We start from the raw sequence: 14,459 nt of genomic DNA, 5'->3' as shown, positions 1-14,459 counted from the left end.
GTGGTGTGGAGGACATGTCCATACTAATATTCTCTCTCAAAAATATTTTTTTCATCATTCTAAAGAGAGTACTAGATAAACTTTTATCGGTATCCCTATAGCTATACCTAACACAGTACATTTTGCCTTTTGCCTCGTTCTGTGACTACGTATACCCGTGTGTGGAGGGTTGGTTTTATATTGTTTAACGTCCCGCTCGAGAATTCTACACTCATATGGAGACATCACCATTGCCGGTGAAGGGCTGTAAAATTTAGGCAAATGCTCGGGAATTACGGCCTTTGAGCAGGGAGGGATCTTTATCGTGCCACACTGCTTTGACACGTGGTCTCGGTTGCGGTTTCATCCAAAGGACCACCCCCATTTAGTCGCCTCTTGCGACAAACAAGAGGTACTGAGGACCTATTCCAACCCATGGGACTACTGCAGGTGAAATTTTGTGATAAACAGGAAAGTAATTGCGATGATAATAAAAAGGGTAACACTTCCTTCATCAATAATACTACACGATACGTACTAGATTTCTTCATATCTGAGATGAAAATTTTTGTCTTATTACATGTAGAATAAAATCAGCTATACTATTTTGCTTTTACTTCAACTACATTCACATTCATGACATTCTTTGTGCAACATGAATCTTTCAATGCAAGAACTACCCATTATCGATATACACGTACATGTATTTTCAACCCAAACATTTTGAATTTTGATTTTCAGATTATAAACCTATACTATATTTAAACGGATGCAAATGAAATGATAATAATAATAAATAACGCACTTTATTCCGTGCTGCAGTTAGCGCTGTCCTGTTTCTAGGCTTGTTTGTGTAAATTTTAATTATTAACATTGCATCAGGTATAGGAGTAAATGTTAGAAATTGATCGGGTATAGGAGTAAATGTTAGAAATTACTAGATAGAGGAAATTTGATCCTAACCAATCACTTGCATTGAAGATTCAAAGACGTTCACAATGAGAAGTCTGATTTTTTAAATTAATGTATGAGTACATTACCTAATCTGATTCCTCGTGGTCCTTTCACGCAGCTACATAGTTTCCCCCTCTATATATAGAAATATATTCAGAAAGAGTGCACCACCAGGCCTACGAGTTAATTTCTTAAAATGCTGTGAAATCGCATTTCTATTTTTATGGAGAAATAAGCAAAGAACTCTACCTATAACGATGCCTGTTACATTCTGATCAGATATTTAAAGTTACTCCATATTGGTCTTTAGTAGATCAACTTAATCAAGCGATACAACATATACATTTCCTTCGTTGCAAGCAGAAATAAATAGAAAATATGACAAATTCAATTAAGTTAAATCAAATTGCAAGTGATTAGGCATCACAAAAATATTTTACAATGACAATAACAATGATTTTATTTGCGCAAGCACAATATAACAATTACTGGCAAAGGCAGATATTATAGATTATACCATAGAAACAATAATATTCAAAATACAATTAGTTATTTGAATGCATGAATATGGCACCAGACAAAATCATATTATGTTATATTACACTGTATGTAAAGGGTACATGAGATAAAGGGACCAAAATAGGTATATAGGAATAATATATGGAGTCATAATACACACACACACACACACACACTCACACACATATATATATATAGTCATAGGATTTTCTCATGATAAATTATGTAGTCATATTGGAACCAGTTGCTTTAAGGAAATTCCTTTTATTTGACAAATCTTCAATAAATTTAGACAGACATTTGAATACACTATAGGACTTGGAATTCAATAATAACTTTGTACACGTATGGGACTCCGTATTTTTCATATTGAAAACATGGAAGTGTCGACGCTGTTACACCAAATTGATTTCACGACGATTTTAGTTTTCATCCTCATATTCATAGTTACCAACAACATCGTGACAAATCTTAGAAGACTGCCGGGACCTTGGGCGTGGCCACTGGTGGGAAACCTCCCAAACTTATTGGGCTACAAGAAGAGCTTTGATCCACCGCTTCACCTGCGACAAAAATATGGAAATATCGTGGGTTTAAAATTAGGGCCGATGGGTTTGGTTTACATTTGTGGCCACAAAGCTTTAACCGATGTTTTTCAGAAAAAAACGGAGTTCACTAAATATCGTCCGAACTGGGTGTATCTCGCAACCAGACTGACGGGCAAAACAGGTAATTTTTTTGTACACGTTTACACACGAATTTATCAGTTATCAATTGTATGATGCAAGCCATTGACATTTAAAATGATGCAAATGTCATATTTCATCACTCTAAAGCATTCCAAAGATTTCATTGATTACTCGCTCCGTTGAATTAATGGAATCATCAAATTAACATACTCCCACGTGGGTGTATGATAAGACTGTTTCTATTAATGAATAAACAAATTTAACGACGCTTACGACAAACAAAAGATGTTCTTTAAAAATGAATAGAATTTATCGTATGGAATGCAATTAAATTCCTTGGTTTCCAGAACAGTAAGGGTTGGTTGTTTATCAGCTGTTTATTGTTTAACGTCCCGCTCGAGAAGTTTTCACTCATTGCTGGTGAAGGCCTGCAAAATCTAGACCGAGACGCTTTCGGCCTATGAGTAGGGAGGGATCGTGACACACTTGCTGTGACACGGGGCCTCGGTTTTCACAGTCTCATCCGACTTATTTAGTCGCCTCTGACAACAAGCAAGGGGTACTGAAAACCTATTCTCACCCGTATTCCCACGGGATAAAGCAGATGGGGAAATTTCGGGAGGGATAATATATTTCAACTTTCGAACATCGTAGAACGTACATTACCCATAATTTTGTTAGGAATTTATATTTGTATTCATTACAACCAAACTAAGCCAATAATGCACAATATATATTCATATCTGCCCATACGTGCATCCATATTTTTGTATCAGTGTCCTTAACATGGAGGAAACGGGTTTTTATAATCATTTGAAAATTTAAGAAATAAATAAAAATACATAGAGCATGAACTGTGACGCTTCACGCCTTGATTCTTCACGAATCGCGTCAGCACTTCAAAAAAGTATGCCCATGTGAAACGTCGCAGTTTATATCCTCATGTATTTTCAAAAATGAAATCTTAATTTTTATACAAGTTACATTCTACATTTATCTTGGTCGGAGTTCCCAGCCATTAATAGGCACTATATTTATCAATATGCATACGCGCATTGTTCACAAATGCACTACATTCGTGAGGAAATAGTTATCGTCATAATTTGTAAAGATATTAATGGCAAAAACATTTGAAATGTAAATATTTTGTGATATACACTGGTGGTTTTTCCACTAGGTAAATCATAATATAATATAAATGAAATTTTCATCAATGATGGATATTCACTATATTTTCGAACCTCGCAGTACTTGCATGACTTTGCAACGATTGTTTCAATCGTTGTTGCGGAATGACCTAATGTGCAAAGAGACATGAATAAGTTTCCTTCAACAAAATGTGACTATTGTAATAGAATTAAACAATAGCTGACGTTAATTGAAATTCAAATTGGTCCCTTTATTTATAGATATAACTGGGTATACTTTGAATCGAAACTGCGACCCCCCCCCCCCCCGCCCCCCTGATATTATGTTATTACAGAGGACAAAAGACTGGTATATTGTAAAAAAAAAAAAAAAAAAAAAATTGCTAGTTGTTGAACGTATTCTCTATTTCTACTGCCCTTCTGATGTAATACATGTAGAATTTGGCTATCGTTGACGGCACATTTAAACAAAATTTGAAAGAAGAATAAAAGGTGATACGTTTCCATACAATAAAGATTTCGCATCATGTTAAACTAGGAGACGAGGCAGTTTAGTTTGTTTGTCCGTCTGTCAGTTTGATTAATTAATGTTAATCAATTCATCACACAATTAAAATGAAATCATTTATACTGATCGCAACATCATTCACGCAAAAGTGGATTACATCCAGTTACGTATATGATACTGTGGAGTCATCATTGTTCGTGGGGGATTGATGTTCGTGGATTTCGTGGGTCACTCTTACCCACGCATTTACATGTCCTCGAACTTTTTTAAATCAAGAAGAGCTATCTCTCCTAGTGACATCGTATCGCTTACCCTCAAATTTATGTCCCCACGAATCAGCAAAAGTTTGCTTACCCACAAACATTGGCCCCCGCGAATTAAAATGATTCCACAGTATTATTAGTCAGGAAATATATAAAGAATGTACAAGACTTTAGTATCTCTCATGATTCATTGAAGAGACGAAATGTTTCAAAATGAAAATGTTAATAAAAATGAAACTCATTGTACTTATTTCTATTGTGATATATTTTATAACTTTGTAATTCTGCATAATTATCAGTTAAAATATAGTACATAATTCTTTCTTTCTGAACTACATGCACATTTGTATGTGATAGTGCTTGTGAAAGGTGTATTGTGCCTGTAACCATAATTTCGCCTCTCTAGGTATCGTATGGAGCAATGGTGATCTGAATCATCACATCAGAAAGTTCTCACTCAGCGCACTGAGAGATTTTGGATTAGGAAAAACCTCTCTTGAAGATAAAATCCTAGAAGAGGCACACGTCCTGTCCGACAGTTTGGCGAAAAGTAAAGGATCGCCAGTTGCCTTAGACACATTACTCCCTAAAGCGGTGTCGAATGTAATATCGAGTATAGTGTTTGGATCCAGGTATTTCTAGTGTATATAATATGATATTTTGGCAGCTATTCTCCTTTTGCTTTCTATCATTATTTCAATTTGAAACACTTATGCTCTCTTACATGCAAAATATGAAAAATTGGTAACAATCCCAAATATTATAACATATCTACATGTATAACTTACTCCAATACACAGATATCGCAATATATGCATTTTCCTTTTTTTTTTTTTTTTTTCTTTTTCTTTTTGCCTTCGATACCTTTACAGATTATGATGATGGACATTTCCTCATTAACGCGCTGCAGTTGTAAACAATGCGCCTATGAATACAGAACTATAAGGGCACTTGATAAAAATAGAGTACACTAGGGGCCTGAAAACGGCCTCCAGACCCCCATTCTCTCACCAGAGGGCGCGTTACGCAAGCTTCACGTATACCAATGTCAACGTCTGGAATCAAGTGACAATATTATCACATGATATAATTTCCCTTTAAAAGTTCTGGCAACAGGTGATACATCAGACTCTTTTTCATAGCCCACTGGCACTTTAATGAGTACATATTTACATTTAGCTGTTTGTCTCTTATTCTACAAGTTTTATTGTATTTTTACAGCCTTTCTTACTTTTGATTACATGTTTACATTTAAATCTCCACCACGTGAGTGTCCTACGAGCAGAGAACTGCGATTTTAAACAATTTACAATAAGCATCACTTTAATTGCACCAAAAGCATTTCATAATATGACTAAATATTTAGTCCAATACAAAATTGTTGGATATTAGAAACTTTTACAAGATTTATGTAAAACGCCGTTGACAGAGTGTATTGCGAGTAGCGCACGGAACTCTGGGTAGAGAATGCTAGTCCCCCTGCCTCATAAAGTTGTGTCCCCTAACCGCAATTCCTGGATTCGTCTCTGGGGTGTGTTCTTCGTAGAAGTTCTTCATAAAATAACAAATATGGGCCTAGTCAAAAGTATAACTAACACAGAACACCTACATGTTGCAAACTAATCACAACTTCTCAGTTTGCTGGACAGGCCTGAGAATGTGCGATTGCTTGTAGACCTAATCGTCTATAGTGATGTAGTGCACTTCATTCTGGAAATTTCCACAAGGGTGATTCAAAACTAAAATCACAGATTGAAGAAACGACATGCATATTTCACTTATTCAAAAATTATCGAAACTTGTTTCTTCTGCAAGATCAAAATCAAGCATCGATAAACAACGGATTTACCCCATATTGACGTATTATCTTAAGTTGTCACTACATGTAAGAAGAAAAGAAAAAAGAAGATCTGGATTAGATCCGCCAGAGCAAGTCCGCCACTGTACTCTCATTTTTGCTATTTCAGGGTAGTTTATCGGGGGGGGGGGGGGGGGGGGGGGGGAAAGTAGGTTTTTAATTAAATGTACGATATTAACTAATCAAGAAAGATTTTATTATAGCTTACGGACTTCACCTCACATATGGAATATTATTAAAGGCGCAAGCAGTAAATCTGAAGCAAGCGTTTCGGATATTATTGGCAAAAATTGTTAATTTTTAAATATAGGTACGTCCATTTTAACGACTGGGAATTTAGACTAAAATAAAAAGAGAATGTAAATATAACAAATATTTTTTTTTAAATACATGAGGGTATATGAACTGTTACGCTTCACGTTGGCATACTTTTTGCACTTTATGAAGTACGCCGGCCTAAAGCGTGACAATTCATACCCCATTCATTTTCAAACATGAAATCTATTTCTTAAATGTACCATATAAGTTATTGAATTAAGTCAAAATGATTTCAAAAAATAATTTGAATGCAATATTATCAAAGCTAATCCTTCAATATCAGATTTGACTACAATGATGAAGATTTTGAAAGTCTTCTGCAGAGGTTGGATTATATTGTGGTAAATTCTAATTACAAATTGTTAGAAAACTACCTTCCATTCCTAGAAAAGATTTTACCAAACTCTAAGGTAAATATGAGTGGTTTACACTATATTAGAAATGCTATTAATTTATTCATCTTCAAATATACGTGTAATATCGGTGAAGTGTTGACTTACTGTCGAAATGAATTGTAAATATATTAGACAAACGAAAATTTTATTTCTTTTTTTTTTTTTTTTTCAGGTACGGAAAATAGTTAAGACCAGAAACGATTTCAATGACTACATCAGAAAGGAGATAAATCTGCACAAGAAGTCGTTCGACCGAGGGAATATTCGCGACTTTATAGATTTGTTCATAGACCAGGAAACGAACGAATCAGAGGATGCTTTGACAGGTATATGACCAATCGTAACTACTCGGCAATTTCCATAACCGGTTACGGTAACCGGTTACGGAAAAAGACGAGCGCGTGATCCGATTGGTATATAATGTGCGAAGTCTGTAAAGCGCTAGTGGATCTCGATAGGCATTCACTCCCTATAGTCCCCCTTCCCACAATTCCGTTCGCGCACTCTCTACTCAATGTAGAGTGCGCGAACGAATAGTCTGGTCTCAGAATTCGCCACCATATTCTATAATCATACATGTACATGTAAGTAACTATACGCTGAAAAAAATATGTGGGGAAATCTTTTAATCGTCACTGGAGGGCTCGCTGGTCCTGGGTTGTTTTTTTTAATACAATTACATGTATACTACGTATAATAACTTGACATTCATACTTTTATAGATACAGAGTATAATTTGTCATGTGACGTGATTATTTTTAATGATGTACGTGTATAATCAAAGATAAACTGTAAATTCTTATCTCCATTTCTGTAGTGGTATAAGAACAATTATAAAGATTTTCCCCAATCTACGGTGACATTTTTAGTTGATAACAGTTGGATAAGGTTTGCTTTTTATAACAATATTTCTATATGTACATTTGTTTAGGATTATTGTATAAATGTACAAACCTATACGACATGATATTCATTTTTTTTAATAAAACAATCAATGAAAAGATAAATTGTTTAGCTATATAATCATCAGGAGTTACTGAGCTTATATGGGCGAGTATTGGCACTCGTTGGCTGTCAATAATTCCTTTATTATATATTTCATTTGCCTTATATTGATAAGTTATTCCAAATCAATTATTGCGCACAATATTTCAATTGATGCTCAATTAATGAGAGCAATACTTGGTTCGATGCGCACAATAATTGAATAAATGATATACTCAAATAATTAATGATTGATTGATTGTATATTGTTTTAACATCCCTTTCGAGAATATTTCACTCATATGGAGACGTCACCACTGCCGGTGAAGGGCTGCGAAATATTTAGGCCTATACTCGGCGCTTAAATGGCCTTAGAGCAGGGAGGGATCTTTATCGTGCCACACCTGCAGTGACATGGAACCTTGGTTTATACGGTCTCATTCGAAGGACGGCCCCATTTAGTCGCCTCTTACGACAAACAGGGGGTACTGAGGACCTATTCTAACCCGGATCCCCAAATAATTAATGATATCTTCAATTATTTGCATTTATGTTAATTTGGCGCTCTATATATACATATACTGCATGTAACTTTGCGTACTGTTCTCTTTATCATTTTGAAATTATTCAAAGCTAGGTTTTTTTTCTCCGTAGACGAGGACCTATTCCAGACGATATTCGATTTGTATGTAGCTGGATCTGAGACCACTGCTACTTCACTTATGTGGATCTTTTTGTTCATGATTAAGTACCCTGAAGTACAGACAAGATGCAGGGAGGATATCAAAAAGGTAAGATAGTAAAGTTACTGGTTCCTCTTTTAAAGCCCTGAATAGAATAACATTTAAATACGGTAAGCGTTAGAATATTTCAGTGAGTATATATTGAGGGTCATGGCTTACAGGATTCATACAATGTACGCTCGTGGGTTTATTCCGTATAATTAAATTACCGAAAAGCGTATCTTTTCGCATTCACATGTGTTAATAGATTTCTAAGGCTTTACTGCTGGGCTAATTTCTGTGGAAAATGACAACAACAACATATACATGAAATTACATTCTAGTAGAATTTGATTCCTTAAATAAAACACAAACGGGGTCACTAAATAATCCTTCTGTTTATGTCTACTACTATTAAATAACATGAATAGATTGATGAATAAATAAAATGATAAAAATACATATAGATAGATAAAATTGTTATCTTTTGTATATACATCGACACATGTAAATCAATGCGAGTTGCGATTACATTTCAGGTTGTTGGAGACAAAAACGTCACGTTTAAAGACAGAGCTAAACTTCCCTACATAGCGGCTACTGTGAATGAAATCATGCGGCTTAAAACTATAGGTACAAGTATTTGCATCAATTTTGACAAGCATTTCACTTTCTTGATAAGCAACTCAAAATAAGATGTGTCAACATAACTTTATTTACAATTTATATTGAAATGCTTTTTTTCTGCTTATTTGTAACATATCGTGAGGTCTGAAGCTGCTTGCATTTTCTTTCTGACAAGCGCGGTCAGCGTTGTCCTTTTGCTTCATAACACAGAAACTATCCCTGTCCATAGAAAGAGGGACAGACGTGAAAGCAGTCTACCTATGCCGTTATAACTTTGTTTGCGAGGATATTCCGGTACTTGTAATTAAGCAAATATATATAATTGAATATACATGTATTTGCATTTCCATTAGTTTTGCCTTTGACATCTCTACAAATTGTAATGATAGTTAAATCCTCTTGAACGCCATGCATTTGAACTACACGTACTTTATACATGTAAGTACGCGTATAGGCAGTCTATTTTAACAGCTTGGAATTTCGACAGAAGTAAAATTCACTGTACATATAGAATGTAAATTTAAGAAATGAATACATGAAGCTGTAAATGCAACGATCCACACAGGCATACTTTTCATGAAACGCTAGTTAACGTTCATATAATGTATATCCAGAAATGAAATTTGTTTGTTTGATATTCGTAGGATTGGTTAACTATATATCGTTAACCGATTGGTGACTGTATTATCTGCCATAATACTATCCATCTCATTGCGATCCAGCCCCACCCTCCAACACCTCCTAAATGCACCAACATAGTGAAGTTGAAGTGTGTTGTAGTAACATATATATGCTCCGTATGGGAGGTATGGGTTGTCCCATGGTTTCAAAATAAATAAATATAATGTACCATCGTGCACCAACACGTCTGATGACTGTGGTACTGTCTTTTGATGGCCGGACACATACATGTGGTCATATGTCATAAATCATAATGAAATAAAGAAGTAACTTATATTTATTAAAACTAAATAAAAAGTAAGAAATTAATGAAATAAATTATATTTTTTATTTATTTAATAATTTTAATAATAATTTTTATTTAATTTATTAAATAAGAAAATTAAAATTTAAAAAAAAAAAAATAAGTAAATTAAAATTAAATATTCAAAATATATTTTTTTTATTTATTTGGATTTTAATAGAATTAGTAATATTAGTAACAGGTAATAGTAATAGGGATGTAGGTATGTATATACATGTGAAATAACTAAAATATATACAGAAAAGAATCAGGGTAGGGTCACCAAAGAAAGTTTTGATAATAGAGTGCCACATGTACACAAGTAAAGTAAGGGATGTAACATTGTTAAATGTGAGGACAAAATAATTATCCATGTTACAACATAGCAGCGGGGGTAGCAAGCTATTGTAGCGGGTGTAAATATTTTGAGGTGTGCAAAACTTCACAATATATGTATGCTAAATTAGATCATAGATGACATACACACGAAAGGTGAAGATAACGAACAGTGATCAATCGCATAACTCCTATAAGCAATACAAAATAGATAGTTGGGAAAACACGGACCCCTGGATATATCAGAGGTAGAGTCAGGTGCTTAGGAGGAGTAAGCATCCCCTGTCGACCGGTCACACTCGCCGTGAGCCCTATATCTTGATCAGGTAAACGGAGTTATCCGTAGTCAAAATCATTGTGCCAAGAACGGCCTAACAATTGGCATGAAACAAGTCATATATGTTGTATTGGCAAACTAGTTTGTTATAATGACCATAGAATTTGCGAAATGCCGACTTTAAACGAGACTGTTGAAACCTCTGTACCATCAATTTGTTTGTCAATAGCCTGCTTCGATTTAAAAACTTATCATACGCAGAAAAAGCTCTTGTGTATCGAATCAGTTGAGAGATATAAACACCATATGCAGGTGATAATGGAAAATTGCTACATAAATGTGGGGCGTTGACGATGGAGAAGCCGAAATTATCCAGTTTGTCATAAAGTTGAATTGTTAGTTTGCCGTTAATATCTATTTCCAATAAAATATCTAAGTATGAAACAGAAGTGGACGACTCTATGGTGTCCTTTATTTCGAGTTCACAGGAATGTATCGAATCGATATATAAATGAAAATCATTATTGTTAATAGATAATACGTCCTCGATATATATGAATGTAGAATTGAAGACCACAAAAAAGATTGTTTTCTCGCGTAGAAGTTTTTGAATAAATTCTGCTTCATAAGAATATAAAAACAGGTTACCTAACAAAGGAGCATAATTCGTGCCCATGGGAATTCCAACAGACTGTTGGAAGACCTGATCACCAAAGACCACAAATATATTGTCAATGAGGAACTCTAGCATATGTGATAAAGTCTTTCTGTGGGTACAGTTTGTGATTTTTAATATTTGTTTTGTCAGCACCCCTGGGTATTCCAAGAACCACAATGGAGGATATACAGATAGATGGCATAACGATACCGAAACGTTGTACAATTGTGGAAGTTCTCATATCGGCGCATTACGACACCGATTACTGGGAAAACCCCGAGGAGTTCCACCCAGAGAGGTTCCTTGATGAGAACAACTCCATCATTCGTCGCGAGGCCTTCTATCCATTTGGTTTGGGTGAGTGATTATGTTTAAATGTGTATGTTCACTTTAATGCAATGGATTTAATGACAGATCTACACCAGATTTTAAGGAGGTACTCTACATCGTCATAATGGCCGACTTCCTTTTAAAACATGGATGAAAATATGAATATCAGCAATATTTGTCTATTCATTTAAAAACTTCTCACCTACCTGAGTAACTCAGTAGGTTAGCACGTCGACTGCTGAACTGTAGATCGCGTGTTCGAGTCCAGCAGGGGTTTTAAATTTTTATCAGATTGCTTTCAATTAAAACTGTATTTTTTGACTAAATAAAGTAAATTTGAAAGTTTTTAATTTCAAACTAATGTTGTACATATCCTCCACTTTTCATCCATATCTAATTTCTCTGGTGTAGCATACCTCCTTAAACCTACATTATTTCATATTCAACGTCTTGTACTACAAGAGTGAATATTTCTACCACTTTATAAATAGCATGATCACAAATATACTACATTTAACCAACAGAATAAAAAAAGTTTGACGTCGATATACCAAATACTTTTCGTATATTAAGGTAAACGAGTGTGCCTTGCTAAGCAGTTAGCAGAGACGGAGATGTTCCTATTTTTTGCGACACTTCTACAGAGATTCCGATTTGAGAACGCTCAGCCAGAAGTTCCTCTGGATATGGATGGAATTAGTCCAGGCGTGACCTACTCACCGAGTCCATACAAAGTCTTGCTGCAGAAACTTTAGAAATATCCTGCCATATTACATACGTGTAACATGACTGTACATGCCTCATGCACAGTAGCAAATATATAATATGCTAACTTTGCTTGCCAGCAAAGGCTGAGGAGCAGATTGCGTTTTGCGAATTATTCCTTCTTCGCCGCAAAACGATTCGGTCCTTTGAAAGAGCAGACCGTCACACTTACATGTAACTACCTAATAATAAATCCTGTCTATATTGAGCAAGAAAATTTTGATGTTTATCTGAGCCAATCTCTAGAAAGTGAGCTTTCCAGATCAAAAGTTCGTTGTCTGTTATCGTTGTAAATTGTTCACATTTTCGATTTCTTCAAAAACGCATGACCAATTTCAACCATTCATTTGGGTAAAGAGGATATATTCTAGATTGGGCTATTGAAAACAACGAATTCAATATTTGTACGCATGTGTGTACAATGTAGTACGTACATGTAATACTAAATGTAAGGAGACGAGCACTGCCATGTTTTGAACGTAAGGAAATAAACAGTGCGTGTATTGCTGAATGTAAGGAGATAATCAGTGCGTGTATTGCTGAATGTAAGGAGGTAAGCAGTGCGTGTATTGCTGAATGTAAGGAGATAATCAGTGCGTGTATTGCTGAATGTAAGGAGGTAAGCAGTGCGTGTATTGCTGAACGTAGGGAGATAATCAGTGCGTGTATTGCTGAACGTAAGGAGATAATCAGTTCCTGTATTGCTGAATGTAAGGAGATAATCAGTGCGTGTATTGCTGAACGTAAGGAGATAATCAGTGCGTGTATTGCTGAATGTAAGGAGATAATCAGTGCGTGTATTGCTGAACGTAAGGATAAACAGTGCGTGTATTGCTGAACGTAAGGATAAACAGTGCGTGTATTGCTGAATGTAAGGAGATAAACAGTGCATGTATTGCTGAACGTAAGGAGATAATCAGTGCGTGTATTGCTGAACGTAAGGAGATAATCAGCGCGTGTATTGCTGAATGTAAGGAGATAATCAGTGCGTGTATTGCTGAACGTAAGGAGATAAATAGTGCGTGTATTGCTGAACGTAAGGAGATAATCAGCGCGTGTATTGCTGAATGTAAGGAGATAATCAGTGCGTGTATTGCTGAATGTAAGGAGGTAAGCAGTGCGTGTATTGCTGAATGTAAGGAGATAAGCAGGACAAGCCTAGGTGTTTATTAAAGCCTCTAGTTTTAAGTTTGCGGTGAAACTCTATAAACCAGTTGGACACATTAGTAAATCTAGTAGTCAGCTAGAACCCATACCTATACTCGAAACTACCCGCGATTTGGAGATGAAGTTGTTTAGGTCAAGAGGTATGGCGATCTTTTGCACGTCATCTGAATATCCATAAATAATATCCGTCTCTTACCTACATGTAACATTATGTTTGCCAGATAAACAGAGAACACCAATCTTACGAACCTCAAATTGTAAACCCAAATATAGGTGCACTGACCAGACACATATTACATGCATGTACGTCTCTGCGCGGACGGACGGGGATAAAACACGTTTTTGTCTTTCTTTCATTATCTTAAACTCAGATTACCTTTAAAGGTAGCGCCATCATCATGTGACTTATAAATATTAATGGTTGAAAGTGGAAAAACTGTATTAACTTCCACTCAATAAAGTTTGATTTAATTAATAACCAAAGAAAATGTCTCCTATTGTGGCCCCATCCTACTTCCGGGGGTCATAATTTTTACAAACTTGAATCTGCACCATGTCAGGAATCTTCCATGCAAATGTAAACTTCTTTGACCCAGTGGTTGTTCAGAAAAAGATCTTTAACGATTTTCCCTATATATTTAAATGTAAAACTGTGATAATAATAATAATAATGATTGATTTTATATAGCGTCTTTTCCAGCGTATGCTGCTCAAAGCGCTTTACAATAATCAATGTACATTATTACCCCGGCAGACCTAATATCAATCTAGAACTTTCTCAGCCTCCTAGGAAGCATACAGTGCAAGCTGCCATTACAAGCGCTAGAGCACTAACATTCTAACAATATCTTTCACTGTCTATAGACAGGTACCCCTTTTACACTTGGGTGGAGTGAGGAAATTCATGTAAAGTGCCTTTCCCAAGGACACAACGTCAGCCCTGCCGCGGCCAGGACTCGAACCCACGACCTTTCGGTCGAGAGTCTAACGGCCTAACC

General features: G+C 35.5%; 1 protein-coding gene across 1 annotated transcript; it reads left to right on the top strand.

Annotated features, from left to right (window-relative positions):
• The first annotated feature begins 1,802 nt into the window (after positions 1-1,802).
• On the top strand, positions 1,803-12,511 carry LOC125651484 (cytochrome P450 2C15-like). Its single transcript, XM_048880106.2, has 8 exons — positions 1,803-2,181; positions 4,467-4,692; positions 6,520-6,646; positions 6,804-6,957; positions 8,270-8,406; positions 8,877-8,970; positions 11,350-11,556; positions 12,103-12,511. Exons 1-8 carry the CDS (start codon positions 1,830-1,832, stop codon positions 12,282-12,284), a joined length of 1,479 nt encoding a protein of 492 aa, XP_048736063.2. The 5' UTR covers positions 1,803-1,829; the 3' UTR covers positions 12,285-12,511.
• The last annotated feature ends 1,948 nt before the right edge of the window (positions 12,512-14,459 follow it).

This window comes from Ostrea edulis, chromosome 5 (assembly GCF_947568905.1).
Source record: "Ostrea edulis chromosome 5, xbOstEdul1.1, whole genome shotgun sequence".
Lineage (NCBI taxonomy): Eukaryota > Metazoa > Mollusca > Bivalvia > Ostreida > Ostreidae > Ostrea > Ostrea edulis.
Note: the sequence above shows the minus strand (reverse complement) of the source record. Positions and strands in the feature narration are given on the sequence as shown.